Source organism: Mytilus edulis, chromosome 6 (assembly GCF_963676685.1).
Source record: "Mytilus edulis chromosome 6, xbMytEdul2.2, whole genome shotgun sequence".
Taxonomy (NCBI): Eukaryota; Metazoa; Mollusca; class Bivalvia; order Mytilida; family Mytilidae; genus Mytilus; species Mytilus edulis.
In genome coordinates this window covers 75,192,030-75,211,193 of record NC_092349.1, presented here as the reverse complement: position 1 = coordinate 75,211,193, position 19,164 = coordinate 75,192,030, and the positions used below count along the sequence as shown (strand labels likewise).

The following is a 19,164-nucleotide window of genomic DNA, read 5'->3' as shown; positions in this document are numbered from 1 at the left end:
ATGTGTCCTCAGTACACGAATGCCCCACTTGACTATCATTTTCCATGTTCAGTGGACCGTGAAATTGGGGTAAAAACTCTAATTTGGCATTAAAATTAGAAAGATCATATCATAGGGGACATGTGTACTAAGTTTGAAGTCGATTGGACTTAAACTTCATCAAAAACTACCTTGACCAAAAACTTTACCCTGAACGGACAGACGGACGGACGGACGCACAGACCAGAAAACATAATGCCCCTCTACTATCGTAAGTGGGGTATAAAAATGTTTGAAGAAATTTTCTTTTTTATTTATGAAATTTCAAATGAGAAAAATTGAACCCAATTTTTTTAATCACATCCCCCTTTCCCTTATTCCAAAACTAATCTCAATTAAAATTTCTAATGGAGTTTGCAACAATAACTACTCATTTAAATACATCATAAAATATTAAGATGTAAAAAAAAACTGCTTGTTATCACTGAATGTTATTTATTATAATTTATCAGTTGGTAGTAAAAAGTGAATATACATTGTATATTGTATATAACAAAGATTTAAGTTGATTCTGGACAAAGAAAGATAACTCCAATTAAAAAAAAATCTTGCTATTGCACAATATTTTGCAATTAGATATTTCTTGCTTACTATTCTGGACAAAGAAAGATAACTCTAATTAAAAAAAAATTTGCTATTTCACAATATTGTGCAATTAGATATTTCCTGCCATTGCGCAATACTGTGCAATTGAAAAGACTTGCTTTTGCACAACACTTAATATTATAATTTTAGATCCTGATTTGGACCAACTTGAAAACTGGGCCCATGATAAAAAATCTAAGTACATTTTTGGATTCAGCATATCAAAGAACCCCAAGATTTCAATTTTTGTTGAAATCAGACTAAGTTTAATTTTGGACCCTTTGGACTTTAGTGTAGACCAATTTGAAAACAGGACCAAAAATGAAGAATCTACATACACAGTTAGATTTGGTATATCAAAGAACCCCATTTATTCAATTTTTGATGAAATCAAACAAAGTTTAATTTTGGACCCCGATTTGGACCAACTTGAAAACTGGGCCAATTATCAAGAATCTAAGTACATTTTTAGATTCAGCATATCAAAGAACCTAACTGATTCATTTTTTGTCAAAATCAAACTAAGTTTAATTTTGGACCCTTTGGACCTTAATGTAGACCAATTTGAAAACGGGACCAAAAGTTAAGAATCTACATACACAGTCATGACAGTTAGATTCGGCATATCAAAGAACCCCAATTATTCAATTTTGATGAAATCAAACAAAGTTTAATTTTGGACCCTTTGGGCCTCTTATTCTGTTGGGACCAAAACTCCCAAAATCAATACCAACCTTCCTTTTATGGTCATAAACCTTGTGTTTAAATTTCATAGATTTCTATTAACTAAAACTAAAGTTATAGTGCGAAAACCAAGAAAATGCTTATTTGGGCCCTTTTTGGCCCCTAATTCCTAAAATGTTGGGACCAAAACTCCCAAAATCAATACCAACCTTCCTTTTGTGGTCATAAACCTTGTGTTAAAATTTCATAGATTTCCATTCACTTTTACTAAAGTTAGAGTGCGAAAACTAAAAGTATTCGGACGCCGGACGACGACGACAACGACGACGACGACGACGCCGACGCCAACGTGATAGCAATATACGACGAAAAATTTTTCAAATTTTGCGGTCGTATAAAAATCTAAGTACATTTTTGGATTCAGCATATCAAAGAACTTCAAGATTTCAATTTTTGTTAAAATCAGACTAAGTTTAATTTTGGACCCTTTGGACTTTAGTGTAGACCAATTTGAAAACAGGACCAAAAATGAAGAATCTACATACACAGTTAGATTTGGTATATCAAAGAACCCCATTTTTTCAATTTTTGATGAAATCAAACAAAGTTTAATTTTGGACCCCGATTTGGACCAACTTGAAAACTGGGCCAATAATCAAGAATCTAAGTACATTTTTAGATTCAGCATATCAAAGAACCTAACTGATTCATTTTTTGTCAAAATCAAACTAAGTCTAATTTTGGACCCTTTGGACCTTAATGTAGACCAATTTGAAAACGGGACCAAAAGTTAAGAATCTACATACACAGTCATATATATTGACAGTTAGATTCAGCATATCAAAGAACCCCAATTATTCAATTTTGATGAAATCAAACAAACGTTTAATTTTGGACCCTTTGGGCCCCTTATTATGTTGGGACCAAAACTCCCAAAATCAAACCCAACCTTTCTTTTATGGTCATAAACCTTGTGTTTAAATTTCATAGATTTCTATTTACTTATACTAACGTTATGGTGCGAAAACCAAGAAAAATGCTTATTTGGGTCCCTTTTTGGCCACTAATTCCTACACTGTTGGGACCTAAACTCCCAAAATCAATAATAACCTTCCTTTTGTAGTCATTAACATTGTGTTTAAATTTCATTGATTTCTATTTACTTAAACTAAAGTTATTGTGCGAAAACCAAGAATAATGCTTATTTGGGCCCTTTTTTGGCCCCTAATTCCTAAACTGTTGAAACCTTAACTCCCAAAATCAATCCCAACCGTTCTTTTGTGGTCATAAACCTTGTGTCAAAATTTCATAGATTTCTATTAACTTAAACTAAAGTTATAGTGCGAAAACCAAGAAAATGCTTATTTGGGCCCTTTTTGGCCCCTAATTCCTAAAATGTTGGGACCAAAACTCCCAAAATCAATACCAACCTTCCTTTTGTGGTCATAAACCTTGTGTTAAAATTTCATAGATTTCCATTCACTTTTACTAAAGTTAGAGTGCGAAAACTAAAAGTATTCGGACGCCGGACGACGACGACAACGACGACGACGATGACGCCGACGCCAACGTGATAGCAATATACGACGAAAAATTTTTCAAATTTTGCGGTCGTATAAAAATCTAAGTACATTTTTGGATTCAGCATATCAAAGAACTTCAAGATTTCAATTTTTGTTAAAATCAGACTAAGTTTAATTTTGGACCCTTTGGACTTTAGTGTAGACCAATTTGAAAACAGGACCAAAAATGAAGAATCTACATACACAGTTAGATTTGGTATATCAAAGAACCCCATTTATTCAATTTTTGATGAAATCAAACAAAGTTTAATTTTGGACCCCGATTTGGACCAACTTGAAAACTGGGCCAATAATCAAGAATCTAAGTACATTTTTAGATTCAGCATATCAAAGAACCTAACTGATTCATTTTTTGTCAAAATCAAACTAAGTCTAATTTTGGACCCTTTGGACCTTAATGTAGACCAATTTGAAAACGGGACCAAAAGTTAAGAATCTACATACACAGTCATATATATTGACAGTTAGATTCAGCATATCAAAGAACCCCAATTATTCAATTTTGATGAAATCAAACAAACGTTTAATTTTGGACCCTTTGGGCCCCTTATTATGTTGGGACCAAAACTCCCAAAATCAAACCCAACCTTTCTTTTATGGTCATAAACCTTGTGTTTAAATTTCATAGATTTCTATTTACTTATACTAACGTTATGGTGCGAAAACCAAGAAAAATGCTTATTTGGGTCCCTTTTTGGCCCCTAATTCCTAAACTGTTGGGACCTAAACTCCCAAAATCCATACCAACCTTCCTTTTGTAGTCATTAACATTGTGTTTAAATTTCATTGATTTCTATTACCTTAAACTAATGTTATTGTGCGAAAACCAAGAATAATGCTTATTTGGGCCCTTTTTTGGCCCCTAATTCCTAAACTGTTGAGACCAAAACTCCCAAAATCAATCCCAACCGTTCTTTTGTGGTCATAAACCTTGTGTCAAAATTTCATAGATTTCTATTAACTTAAACTAAAGTTATAGTGCGAAAACCAAGAAAATGCTTATTTGGGCCCTTTTTGGCCCCTAATTCCTAAAATGTTGGGACCAATACTCCCAAAATCAATACCAACCTTCCTTTTGTGGTCATAAACCTTGTGTTAAAATTTCATAGATTTCCATTCACTTTTACTAAAGTTAGAGTGCGAAAACTAAAAGTATTCGGACGACGGACGACGCCGACGCCGACGCCAACGTGATAGCAATATACGACGAAAATTTTTTCAAAATTTGCGGTCGTATAAAAATCAAAGTACATATTTAGATAAAGCATATCAAATAAGGCCACCCTTAAAAAATTGTTTGTTTGGCATTGCCGACCCACACTATCAGCAGGTGGGTAGGTAGGTAGGGAATTTTTTTTTTTTTTTTTTTTTTTTTACATTTAAAAGCCTTATACATGTAAATCATGAAGTCTCTAGATCAATGTTGTCTAAAGCATTGCAGCATTGTTGTGTGTACATGCTGGTGGTTTCTTTGAAAGGGGTCAACCATCAATGTCACATTCTACATCATATGGATAATTTCACGTAAGACAGTCAGTTTTATTGGCAAAGTTAAAAGAGGCCTGATGTCACATCTTGAAGTTGTGGTCACAGTTTGGTAAAATTACCACAAGTTAAATGGCTCAACCACTACGGCTCCTTGTACAAATGGACAAAGATTTAAAACTTTGATTGTTTTCTTTGGTTTTATAAACATCACTTTCTACACCATATGGGTAATTTCATGGCAGTCAGTTTTAGTGCCGTACTAAACCGTAGTACTTGAAGGAAAATGCCAACCTGTGGGAGGAAACTGACTAACCTTATCACATCTGACATGAAAACCAAACCTTAATTTTGCAACTGCCCAACTAGGGCTCAAACCAATACCTGGAGGCTAGTAATCATACATGTAAGGTGTGACGAACTACCATACAAACACGCCTACTTCCCCATATAAGTTTTGAGGATAAAGGATCTGTTCCAAATTAGGACAGCAAAATATTAAAAATTTGGAAGGTTGGCGTGACAAATTATAGACATGGTGTTTATACTAATATTATCCAAGTGCAAGGTTTTTCAGGGATAGGTTTAAAACGTATGATAAATTCAAAATGGAAATATGCAGCAGGACAGACAATTTTTGCAGAAAAATAAATTATGGGTTGTAATGCTTGTTTGATTAACAGAAATCTGGACATGCATTACATGAATACAGATAAATTAATGAGCCCTTAGAATTATGGAAAAGGTTTCTGTCAGTATCTTTTATGTTTTAAGAATTATCTTATTCATGTTAAGAAGAAAGGCAAGAAAAGGGGGAAGTACTTCAATTGACACAAGATGCTAGTCTTTAAAATATGTATGTTTTGTTCCAGGCTAGCAACTACTGGTACAAAACTACTATAAACCTGTAAATCATTATGGTCTTTAAGCTTTGGTGCTTACAGCCATAATTATCTTGAATGCATCATTGTGGTTCTGACTATAGTAGATACTTTGTTCTCTGGTTTAAGGGAACATTTGTCAATGATAAATTTCAAATATTTGATAAGTTCAACAAATGTAAGAGCCATGCATATTTGTTCTGTGATGTCCCGGTGAAAAACTTCTATCTGATCATGAAGCGACAAAGTCAAGCAGAAATCATCTGTTTCTGCTTTACAAAAGATAAAATTGAGTCCTCTACAAGGTCTGTCAAAACGTTTCTTTCAAAGAATAGCTGAAATTTGATTTTTGATAAAATACATCTCCCTTAACCAATGCATTGCAGCATAGGGAGATGCCTTCCCCTGCCGGCCTCTTTGACATTACTTTTGGCAGACTTTTTCTATTCCATGTCATTTAAATGTTTGCTCCCAATACAGTGTAAGGCAAGCGCTTTCAAGATCATGATTTGAAATAAGCAAAGCCAGGAACAAACTCGGCGGATACGATCAATTTCCAGCACAATTTCGATTTTTTTTAAATAAAAAAAAAAAAAAATTCTGAAACGCAAATAAAATTATTTGGGCGGCAAGTTTTTCAGTGGGTCGGGCGGCAATGCCAAACAAATGAAATTTTATTTTAGGCCTAAGCCCAAGAATTTAATTTTTGTTAAAATCAAACTTAGTTTAATTTTGGACCCTTTGGACCTTAATGTAGACCAATTTGAAAACTGGACCAAATATTAAGAATCTACATACACAGTTAGATTTGGCATATCAAAGAACCCATTTATTCAATTTTTGATGAAATCAAACAAAGTTTAATTTTGGACCCCCATTTGGACCAACTTGAAAACTAGGCCAATAATTAAAAATCTTAGTACATTTTTAAATTCAGCATATATCAAAGAACCACAAGGATTCAATTTTTGTTAAAATCAAACTAAGTTTAATTTTGGACCCTTTGGACTTTAATGTAGACCAATTTGAAAACGGAACCAAAAATTAAGAATCTACATACATAGTTAGATTCGGCATATCAAAGAACCCAATTATTCAATTTTTGATGAAATCACACAAAGTTCAATTTTGGACCCTTTGGGCCCCTTATTCCTAAACTGTTAGGACCAAAACTCCCAAAATCAAACCCAACCTTCCTTTTATGGTCATAAACCTTGTGTTTAAATTTCATAGATTTCTATTTACTTATACTAAAGTTATGGTGCAAAAACCAAAAATAATGCTTATTTGGGCCCCTTTTTGGCCCCTAATTCATAAACTGTTGTGACCTCAACTCCAACCAGGTGCTCCGCAGGGCGCAGCTTTATACGACCGCAGAGGTCGAACCCTGAACAGTTGGGGCAAGTATGGACAAAACATTCAAGCGTGATACAGCTCTGAATTTGGATTGTGATCAAATTTTTGACATTACATGGTTTTTTTTTTACACAAAACAAATGTCAAGATTTTACAAATCAATTAAAGATTTCTTCTTCAAACTTTTTAAATCTAAAATTAAATAGTTGATCATGACACAGCATAGGTTTCTGACACAGAATGAATGTGGTCTAATGAACTTAAAAGGTTTTTTTTGCCTTTGAGCAATTCACTATGCTGTTGAATATTAATCCTCTCAAAAAAATGTTTGAAGAAATTTTCTTTTTATTTATGAAATCTGAAATGAGAAAAATTTAACCCCCCCCCTTTTTTTCACATCCCTGTTTCCCTTTTTCCAAAACTGATATCAATTCAAATTTCTAATGGAGTTTGCAACAATAACTAAAATGTAAAATAAAGTGCTTGTTATCACTGAATGGTAAAGATTGGTTGGTAGTAAAAGTGAATATACATTGTTTATTGTATAAAACAATAAAAAAAAACTTCATCAGCAACATTTTATATTGGCAAATTTCCAATGAAGTTATTTACATAAAGTTAATGGCAAATAAAAATAGAAAATGACATCATAGTCATGTCTGGCAAATGTCCAACATACATTATCTAAAAACATTTTAGATAAGATAAGGAAAAAAAGCTTCATCAGCAACATTTTATATTGGCAAATTTCCAATGAAGTTATTTACATAAAGTTATTGGCAAATAAAAATAGAAAATGACATCATAGTCATGTCTGGCAAATTTCCAACATATATATTATCAACTACTATTCTATACAAAGAAAGATAACTCCAATTAAAAATAAATTGCTATTGCACAATATTGTGCAATTAGATATTTCTTGCTATTGTGCAATACTGTGCAATTGAAAATTTCTTGCTATTGCACAATACTTGATATGGAATCCTGATTTGGACCAACTTGAAAACTGGGCCCATTATCAAAAATCAAAGTACATATTTAGATATATCAAATAAGCCCAAGAATTTAATTTTTGTTAAAATCAAACTTAGTTTAATTTTGGACCCTTTGGACCTTAATGTAGACCAATTTGAAAACTGGACCAAAAATTAAGAATCTACATACACAGTTAGATTTGGCATATCAAAGAACCCATTTATTCAATTTTTGATGAAATCAAACAAAGTTTAATTTTGGACCCCCATTTGGACCAACTTGAAAACTAGGCCAATAATTAAAAATCTAAGTACATTTTTAAATTCAGCATATCAAAGAACCCCAAGGATTCAATTTTTGTTAAAATCAAACTAAGTTTAATTTTGGACCCTTTGGACCTTAATGTAGACCAATTTGAAAACGGGACCAAAAATTAAGAATCTACATACTTAGTTAGATTCGGCATATCAAAGAACCCCAATTATTCAATTTTTGATGAAATCACACAAAGTTCAATTTTGGACCCATCCTTTGGGCCCCTTATTCCTAAACTGTTAGGACCAAAACTCCCAAAATCAAACCCAACCTTCCTTTTATGGTCATAAACCTTGTGTTTAAATTTCATAGATTTCTATTTACTTATACTAAAGTTATGGTGCAAAAACCAAAAATAATGTTTATTTGGGCCCCTTTTTGGCCCCTAATTCATAAACTGTTGTGACCTCAACTCCAAAAATCAATCCCAACCTTCCTTTTGTGGTCATAAACCTTGTGTTAAAATTTCATTGATTTCTATTTACTTATACTAAAGTTATTGTGCGAAAAACCAAGAATAATGCTTATTTGGGCCCTTTTTTGGCCCTTATTTCCTAAACTGTTGGAACCAAAACTCCCAAAATCAATCCCAACCTTCCTTTTGTGGTCATAAACCTTGTGTCAAAATTTCATAGATTTCTATTCACTTAAACTAAAGTTATAGTGCGAAAACCAAGAAAATGCTTATTTGGGCCCTGTTTGGCCCCTAATTCCTAAAATGTTGGGACCAAAACTCCCAAAATCAATCCCAACCTTCCTTTTGTGGTCATAAACCTTGTGTTAAAATTTCATTGATTTCTATTCACTTTTACTAAAGTTAGAGTGCGAAAACTAAAAGTATTCGGACGACGACAACGACGACGACGCCAACGTGATAGCAATATACGACCAAAAAATTAAAATTTTTGCGGTCGTATAATAAAAATCAATCCAAACCTTCCTTTTGTGGTCATAAACCTTGTGTTAAAATTTCATTGATTTCTATTTACTTATACTAAAGTTATTGTGCGAAAACCAAGAATAATGCTTATTTGGGCCCTTTTTTGGCCCTTAATTCCTAAATTGTTGGAACCAAAACTCCCAAAATCAATCCCAACCTTCCTTTTGTGGTCATAAACCTTGTGTCAAAATTTCATAGCTTTCTATTCACCTAAACTAAAGTTATAGTGTGAAAACCAAGAAAATGCTTATTTGGGCCCTTTTTGGCCCCTAATTCCTAAAATGTTGGGACCAAAACTCCCAAAATCAATCCCAACCTTCCTTTTGTGGTCATAAACCTTGTGTTAAAATTTCATTGATTTCTATTCACTTTTACTAAAGTTAGAGTGCGAAAACTAAAAGTATTTGGACGACGACGACGCCAATGTGATAGCAATATACGACCAAAATTAAAATTTTTGCGGTCGTATAAAAATCATTCAAAACAAACAATTCGTGTTGACCCCAGATGACTTTTAAAATGTATACATCATTGAAAAAGTTCCAAATTATCTCCCTTTGGAGGAAAAATGCCATTTTTTGGCTTTAAAATTGAAATATGTTTTTTAACTCATCGGTGACCTATATTTTTTTAATATAATTTCCATATAAGCTGTACTTAAACTAAATTATTGTAAAATTTGAGCGATTTCTGTAATAAATTTCTTTCTTTTTTTCCGATATTACCTTTCTTTCTCCTATTACTTCAACAGAAAAAATACACCTTTACAAAAATGTATGCTTCTTTCGAAGGCAGATTGTGAGCGCAAATGAACGGTGACCCCACTTTTTTATTTTATTTTTCTGTTAACTATAAGATAAAGTTCATTTATAGAAAAATATAGAGAAATCCTATATAAATGATTTAGACCCGCGAACCCCCTTAAAATAAACTATTATCTGATTGTACATGTTAAACACGTCCTCAATATCCATGCTTTTTTTGTTGATTGTTGACAAACAGGTGACAATCGTTAAACTTAGGCTTCAAAACATGATCTTTAGTTACCTGCCATATTTACACAACAACACTGACCGATTGAAAAAACTAGAGGCTCTAAAGAGCCTGTGTCGCTCACCTTGGTCTATGTGAATATTAAACAATGGACACAGATTGATTCATGACTAAATTGTGTTTTGGTGATAGTGATGTGTTTGTAGATCTTACTTTACTAAACATTCTTGCTGCTTACAATTATCTCTATCTATAACAGTACTTTCTGTGGAAAATGTTATTGAAAATCTTCAAATTTTAAGAAAATATTGTTAAAAATGGACTATGAAGGGCAATAACTCCTTACGGGTCAATTGACTATTTTGGTCATACTGACTTATTTTTAGTTTTTACTTTGCTGTGCATTATTGCTGTTTACAGTTTATCTCTATCTATAATAATATTCAAGATAATAACAAAAAAAACAGCAAAATTTCCTCAAAATTACCAATTCAGGGGCAGCAACCTAACAACCGATTATCCGATTCATCTGAAAATTCCAGGGCAGATAGATCGTGACCTGATCAACAATTTCACTTCCTGTCAGATTTGCTCTTAAGGCCAACTAAAATTAATTAGTAGATTTTCATCCAAATTTTTGAAAAAAATGGGGTGGGTGGGAGGATTTTATTTTTTAAATTTTATTTCATATGAAACCTTCTTGTCATGTGTTATTCATATATGCAAGTGTAATAATAAGCTTATATCATGTAAATACATCCATAAGGTATCGTGTATAAGACAATAACAATCAAAACCAAGGAGTAACCAAAGACTCATAAAACCAAAAGACATTTACATCAACAGTTACAAATAATAAGTAGGAAACAACACGAACTCCACTAAAAACTAGGAGTGAAATTAGGTGCTCCGGAAGGGTAAGCATTTCCTGCACTGTATATGGCACCCATCATGTTATTTCTTTGTCCAGTTCGGTAATGATGGAAGGTTGTTATGATTGAGGAAGAATATCACTGAGATATGATTTCTGACACTCTTTTGTCATAATGGCCAATCAGCTCATGATGGCGTCCATAAAATTGCTTGAGTAATAACCTTAATTTGATTGATTCATAGCCTGTCTTAGCAACTTTTGAGAAAGCAGTATTCCTTGTTCAACAAAATTAAGGTACTTTTAGCTAGCTCTAGAGTAACGTATCAATTGAGACACATATACTCCATATGCTGATGCCGCTTTTTCAAATTCGTAAATATATATATCTGATTGGCAACCACTGTTCTACATGTAATTGCCACTTTAGAAACCTATTTTATAGTAAACAACAGAAATGTGGAGAAATGCTCTCTTAAGTTGGACTATCTATATCAAATGTATTTTGCTTTCTAAGCAATGTTTTTTTTTGTCCAAATAAAATGAAACAAAGGCATTTATTTGCTCAATGGATAGTTTTCATTATAAAACTTATGTACAAATACTTCTTTTTGAAGAAAATACTTTAATTTGTTCATATTTAGAAGTTTACTTTATTTTAATTGCTTGCTTCCAGGAAGCAATTCCCCGATATATTTTCTGTAAGCAAAGTGACCTCAGTGTGACCCATCTCGTAAAAGTCCTTAAAATAAACTATTATCTGATTGTACATGTAAAACACGTGCTCAATATCCATGCTTTTTTGTTGATTGTTGACAAACAGGTGACAATCATTAAACTTAGGCTTCAAAACATGAACTTTAGTTACCTGCCATATTTACACAACAACACTGACCGATTGAAAAAAAAAATAGACGATTATACGCAATTTATGCGAAAAAAAATGATAAAATCGTGCACAAAAGACTAAGTTTATGATGTTTGTATGCTTTAGTTTAAGAATTGGAATAACATTTTTTTTCACCAGTCACTCGTTTCATATGACTTTAACTTACTGTGAATACATTACTAATAGTTGTTCTTGGGTTTAGTAGGTACAGGTGAACCACGAATTCAAATATTCAATGATTACAAATTTTCTATAGGCTTTGTATACAGAGATTTGCAAAACCATGAAATCAAATATCCACGAAAAATTGGTACCCACGAAAATGAATGAATCCACAGTACATATAATCTGATGATGATTTAATGCTACAGTGGATAAAAATACCTGGTGCTCTATTTCAGTTTTTTTTGGCAGAAACTTATAAAGCAAACAGGTAAATGAGTTTGAATGTCCCTTTGTTATCTTTTCGCCTCTTCTATACAGCACAACTCATTGACAAAACAATATCTCCCTTAGAACAGGGCCTAGTCTTCAAAAAGTCTTAGTCAATTGTTTCTTTTCCTCTCGAAAATCCAAGCTTACTTGCAGCTTTGAAGATGATTTGAACTTTTACTTTTTCACAAATATGCATGGTTTTGCTATTCTATCTAGATCGGGATTTGTTACTTTTCAATTCTTATAGTAGGATATATTTTGTTTAATATGTTATATGTATGTTTCAATTTAAGAGCTCTTCAAAAGTTACAGTATTGAAATTAGATATTTATTATATAAAACAAGTCATTTCTTGTTTGAATTGTTTTAAAGAAGTAGGTCTGGTAACGGCCGATTTTGGCCTCAAATTTCAGGTTCATCTTAAGAAAGTTTTTGGACACTTTTAAAACACTTAAGTTTCTATTTCAATTGATTCGATTGGTTAATGTGAAAGATTTTAACTGATTTAGTCATTAAAACTGCTCTGAATAAAGCTTAAATATGACAAATCTATCAAATATGCCAAAAAACGTCACTTTTCAGATGTTTTTTTGTCAAAAATAAAAGTGGCCGCATCCGTGTTCATCCTCAAACTTTATATATGTGTTGTATTATCATCAAATACAACTTACATTTCAATATTATGAATGAACACGAATGCGGCCACTTTCATTATAGACGGAAACCGTCTAAAAATTAACCAAAATGCTAAAATCTTGAAGATTTCAGTAATTTAGCATGACTTGATGATGCTAGAATGAGATATTTGTGCATTGTATTGTCAAAAAAAGCTCATATTTATGTAGCAGAAGCATTTTCCTTTCCAAAATATAGCTTAAAGATTACATTTTCACAATTTTCGAAAAACTGCTATATTTTGGGGCCAAAAAGGGGTCTTACTGAACCTACTTCTTGGTCATTTTGTAGTCTTTTGTACCTGACTAAAGAGTATGGGATGTGCTCATTGTTGTAAGCAGTACAATGACCTATAGTTGTAAATAGTATGTGTCATTTGATCTCTAGTGAAGAGTAATCTCATTGGCAATCACACCACAACTTTTTTAAACACTATTTTATATTCAACATATTTCAGACTTACTTTTCTAACATAGATTTATCAAACAACTCTCCACTAGGTGTTAGAAAGATACCATATTCCTCTCTTGTGATTACTGCAAGTTCTGCGTTGCCTAACAACCGTGATACATACTGGATCATAGGTGGCAGCACGATATCTGGAGCTATTCTTACTAAGCAGGAGAAGGCATTTTTGCTACTCTGAAATATATCAAAACTACAATAACTAATTTTATTTATAGTAGAGTAATATGTTATTGTATACATGTATGTTAACTGATAAATGATATAATGTGTAATAGATTTAACCTGGAAAACATTAAGCTGAATCTGAGTTTAAGTGTATTTCAGTAAGTACCATTGATAAATATCAGGTTAATAACCGGTAAAAGTGTAATTTTTCATTTTTATCATCAGGTTAAAAACCTAACATTAAACTTATATTTTTTTGTCATTTGGTCAAATATGTATAAACACATATTGTTTTGTTACATGGGAACACTGTTGAAATCCGTAACTAGAGGCTCTAAAGAGCCTGTGTCGCTCACCTTGGTCTATGTGCATATTAAACAAAGGACACAAATGGATTCATGACAAAATTGTATTTTGGTGATGGCGATGTGTTTGAAGTTCTTACTTTACTGAACGTTCTTGCTTCTTACAATTATATCTATAATGAACCTTGCCCATTAGTAACAGAGAAAAATATTTGGTAAAAATTTACATAAATTTACCGAATTAATGAAAAGTGTTAAAAATTGACTTTAAAGGGCAATAACTCCTTAAGGGGTCAATTGACCATTTAGGTCATGTTGACTTATTTGTAGATCTTACTTTGCTGAACATTATTGCTGTTTACAGTTTATCTCTATCTATAATAATATTCAAGATAATTACCAAAAACGGCAAAATTTCTTTAAAAATTACCAATTGGAGGGCAGCAACCCAACAACCGATTGTCCAATTCATCTGAAAATTTCAGGGCAGATAGATATTGACTTGATTAACATTTTAACTTCTTGTCAGATTTGCTCTAAATGCTTTGGTTTCAGAGTTATAAGCCAAAATCTACATTTTACCCCTGTTCTATTTTTAGCCGTGGCGGCCATCTTGGTTGAATGGCCAGGTCATCGGACACATTTTTCAAACTAGATACCCCAAAGATGATTGTGGCCAAGTTTGGATTAATTTGGCCCAGTAGTTTCAGAGGAGAAGATTTTTGTAAAAGATTACTTAGATTTATGAAAAATGGTTAAAAGTTGACTATAAAGGGCAATAACTCCTAAAGGGGTCAACTGACCATTTCGGTCATGTTGACTTATTTGTAAATCTAACTTTGCTGAACATTATTGATGTTTACAGTTTATCTCTATCTATAATAATATTCAAGATAATAACCAAAAACAGCAAAATTTCCTCAAAATTACCAATTCAGGGGCAGCAACCCAACAACGGGTTGACCGATTCATCTGAAAATTTCAGGGCAGATAGATCTTGACCTGATAAACATTTTTATCCCTGTCAGATTTCCTCAAAATGCTTCGGTTTTTGAGTTATAAGCCAAAAACTGCATTTTACCCCTATGTACTATTTTTAGCCGTGGCGGCCATCTTGGTTGGTTGACCTGGTCATGCCACACATTTTCTTAACTAGTTACCCCAAAGATGATTGTGGCCAAGTTTGGATTAATTTGGCCCAGTAGTTTCAGAGGAGAAGATTTTTGTAAAAGATTACTTTGATTTATGAAAAATGGTTAAAAATTGACTATAAAGGGCAATAACTCCTAAAGGGGTCAACTGACCATTTCGGTCATGTTGACTTATTTGTAAATCTAACTTTGCTGAACATTATTGCTGTTTACAGTTTATCTCTATCTATAATAATATTCAAGATAATAACCAAAAACAGCAAAATTTCCTCAAAATTACCAATTCAGGGGCAGCAACCCAACAACGGGTTGACCGATTCATCTGAAAATTTCAGGGCAGATAGATCTTGACCTGATAAACCTTTTTACCCCATGTCAGATTTCCTCTAAATGCTTTGGTTTTTGAGTTATAAGCCAAAAACTGCATTTTACCCCTATGTTCTATTTTTAGCCGTGGCGGCCATCTTGGTTGGTTGACCGGGTCACGCCACACATTTTTTAAACTAGATACCCCAATGATGATTGTGGCCAAGTTTGGTTTGATTTGGCCCAGTAGTTTCAGAGGAGAAGATTTTTGTAAAAGTTAACGACGACGACGACGACGGACGACGGACGACGGACGACGGACGACGGACGCCAAGTGATGAGAAAAGCTCACTTGGCCCTTCGGGCCAGGTGAGCTAAAAAATACTTATAGGATTTTACCCTTCCCATGGTCCTGAAATTAAAAATGTTTTAGATGTGTGGGTGCTACTCAAGTGTTCAGCTTTTTATGTAGTTAAGTGATTTTTTTTTGTCTTGTTGTTTAGATTTTTTCACAGGCTTTGTTTTTTTCTCAACTTAGATTTTAACTATCACTTTGGTGTCTATCTACTCTTTTGATAAAAGGTTTATGTGTAAAAAATTTCATTTGTCTCTGACTATCCATGACCAACGATCAGATTTATCCAAACTTTCAAGAATTACTTTACCTCTGATAGTTCCTGTCCTGTCATCACAAATTTAAGACATTCTGACAAGTGTTTCCTGACAAAATTCTTGCAATCTAATTTCAATTTGGCTACAATCTCTGTCCATGTATCTTTGTTCTCGTAAACTAAAATGAAAGTAAAAACTTATCAATTTATGTAAACAATACACTGTTATTTCAGATATCATTGAGCTTTTTATTAATGTGAATGTTGCAACTGAATGACTTTTACAATAATAATATCTCACATTCTGATATTGGATACATATCTGTATTTAGATTTTCCTGAAATCACAATAACTATTCTCTTCTTAACACATTCTTCAAAATTGCCACAATAAAGGCACAGAAACATTATTGAAATCACAGTAAATGGTGGACTAGAAAACTTTAATGTAAACATTTCTAAAAATTTGACTAGAATGTTGTTTTGAAAAAGGAAATAAAAATTTTACATTTGATATCTAAGGATATGCTATACATAACATTGAGTAGGACTCGTACCTAGAAAAACATCTTGCATGTATACTATCTTGAAATAGAAAATAAAATTTTACATTTGAAATCTTAGAATATATCGAGTATGACTGGTACCTAGAAAAAAAATATCTTCATATCCTTCTTACCTATGCATGGATGATGTGCCGGGACCAGAGAAGCCTTAGCTATAGCTTCTGCATCTTTTACATCTGCCTTCTCAACATAACTAACAGTCATAACGGCTCTAGTAAGAATGATGGGTTTAATATACTTCAGTTGGTCAACAGTGCTTTCTTTCTCTGTGTCAAATAGTTCTGGTTCTATGAACTGAAAAAAAATGCAGACGGCTAAATTCCAACCTCTGGTTTCAAAATTTCAATTGGCTCTCATTTGTTGTTGTTTGTTTAATGAAAAAAAACAAAATTGGTATGATATTGAATGTTAGTGATGCCAGGACTTTTATGACCTTGTGTTGAAATTTAAAAGGTAAATTTGAGCTAGATCTTCCAGTGTAATTTTTTCTCAATTTTTTATATTTTGGTTTATAGTTGATTTGTTTTAAAATTTCAGATGGAAATTGATAATTTTCAGCTGGGGGACTCAGATTGATCTAAAGATAGATTCCTGCAGGCTTGAGATTCATATTTATGTAATTCATTGCAGTTACTATTTTAAAATATCAATAAAGCTTGTTTATTTGTTACCACAAATGTTAAAATTCTAGGCCATAAATGTTTGTAGATTTTTCAACACAAAGTGGTATGAAGTGGTTTTCAATGCAGATTGTTTTCAATCTAAATAAATTTGACCTACCTTTTGATTGGATAATAATTCTTCACATTCTGATATAAGAGCCAATGAGATAGATGTTCCTCCCAGAAGAGACAGCAGACGTTTGATTGTTAGTTCTGTATGGTGTCGTACTGGTCGTGATTTGTGGGTTAGACAGTAGATGATAGCTCCATAGTATGGTCTGAAAAAGAAGATTTGAATGTTCTGAAACCTTTGCAAGTTACTGTATGCAAGAAAAAAAACAAATTAAGGTCTTTAAATTCAAAGAAACTTTCTTTCCTTTAAAATCTACATAAAAGGGCAATTTTAGAATCTTTGCAATTAGAAAAATTTTCTTTTCTGAAATAAAAATTATTGTAAACAAAGTTTGTTTTTTAAACTTTTAGTCAGTCTTAAAATTTGAAGAATAAAAACATGTTCAAAATATGTATGTATTTTACATTGACATTAAAGATGAGCCAAACTTTTAAATTACATTAACTTTCAATATGGCAGTGTTAATTATACCATCATCTTTCATGAGTACTTGAAGGCTGTGAACTCATCTCATGTTTTGAATAACCCAAACAAAATGAAGCCTAAACAACAGTTGACTGCGGTATGGGCTTTGCTCATCGTTGAAGGCCGTACAGTGACCTATAGTTGTTAATTTCTGTGTCATTTTGGTTTCTTGTGGATAGTTGTCTCATTGGTAATCATATCACATCTTCTTTTTTTTTATTAATTATTAAACCCAATGTTTCCATTACAAGTTATATATCATCTCCTTTAACATATCAAGTGTGAATATTACGGGTGATAGGGTAGAAAAAGTTATTCATACCCACCACCTCTCTAACATTTCCTGGAATGTTCCAAACTATAATGAACCTACTTTGATATTTTTTCTGTCATTTTCTGTGGGTATTCCAAGATCAGTCTCTCAGACAAGGTCACCACATTCATCAATACTGAAATATAGATAACTGTCTCAAGCTTAAAATATTAGAGCAAACCTGGTATATACCCAGTTCCATTGAGACTGACACAGTGTTGATACATATGCATTGTTATGAGGGTTAATTAATGGCACACAATATCACCTTCTTTTAACTAAAAGTCTTTTTTATCCTATAACTGTGATTTATCTTTTTATTTGTAGAAAACTAATAAGAGATAAAAATCATGAATTGGCTTTTCTAAAAGTACTAAGAATTTATTCAAAACAAGTAAAAAGATGGCACTGCCAACTGATGCTCCGAGAACAGATTCTTTCAAGGGTTCAAAATATTAGTATGTATGGAGGGAAAAACAGAAATGTATATTTAACAGTGGGACACAATCCACAAACCATCTTCTAAGTAATAAAAAATATAATTTAAGTAACAGAGATCTAGGACCTATTTAGCCTAAAATCAAAAGACTTCTACCCCTACATTATATCTTTCACTCGCCAACCTTTGTTCTATTTATCCCTAAATTATCTTCTTCCCCTTTCTTGAATATTCCATCTGTAGAAAATTATTTCTACATAGAAAGAGAATCTCAAGCTTTCCTCTGGTAATATTTCCCCCCAATCTATTTCTATTTCTAGCAAATGCCCTTGACCTTTCGACTCAAAAATCAAAAGGATTCTTCCCCTTTATCATATCTTCAATTTGCACATGTGACTTTAAATCAGGCAAGGGAAACCAAAGTTACCATATTCTAATCAAGCATTGAACTTTCCAAGGAGTATAATACAAACAAAATTTAAAATATAATTCTTCTTTTTAAACATACCATCATCTCCAACCTGAGACAGGAACTTGTCATTAATGAACAGTTGTTTTTGTGCATCTAACACTACACTCCAAAATGGACCCATTTTAGTTTCTGAAAAGAAGACAACATCATACAGAGCTATGAACTTTATTTTCTAATCTAATTAAAATAAATAATGAATGTTTAATAACTGAGAATGACTAACGTTATGCTACTTACATAAAGAAATAAGACAAATCAAATGCTCAATCAGTATATTTTTTGTTCCAATGAAATATTCCTAATAAAAAATAAACATAAAATAGCATAATCATTTCCTGATAAAATTACTTGATAGCATGATACAGTTAAACACATATTGTATTTTAACACTTAGAAAGA

The 19,164-nt window shown here is 32.5% G+C and overlaps 1 protein-coding gene across 1 annotated transcript in view; it reads right to left on the bottom strand.

Moving 5' to 3' along the window:
- LOC139528419 (stalled ribosome sensor GCN1-like) overlaps positions 1-19,164 on the bottom strand; it is a 94,354-nt gene that overhangs the window by 54,566 nt on the left and 20,624 nt on the right. The window contains exons 15-20 of the mRNA XM_071324392.1: positions 18,802-18,894; positions 17,915-17,990; positions 17,062-17,221; positions 16,395-16,575; positions 15,770-15,894; positions 13,173-13,351 (exon numbers count right to left, since the gene is read on the bottom strand). Coding sequence (XP_071180493.1) covers positions 13,173-13,351; positions 15,770-15,894; positions 16,395-16,575; positions 17,062-17,221; positions 17,915-17,990; positions 18,802-18,894 — 814 coding nt within the window. The remainder of the gene's footprint in view (positions 1-13,172; positions 13,352-15,769; positions 15,895-16,394; positions 16,576-17,061; positions 17,222-17,914; positions 17,991-18,801; positions 18,895-19,164) is intronic.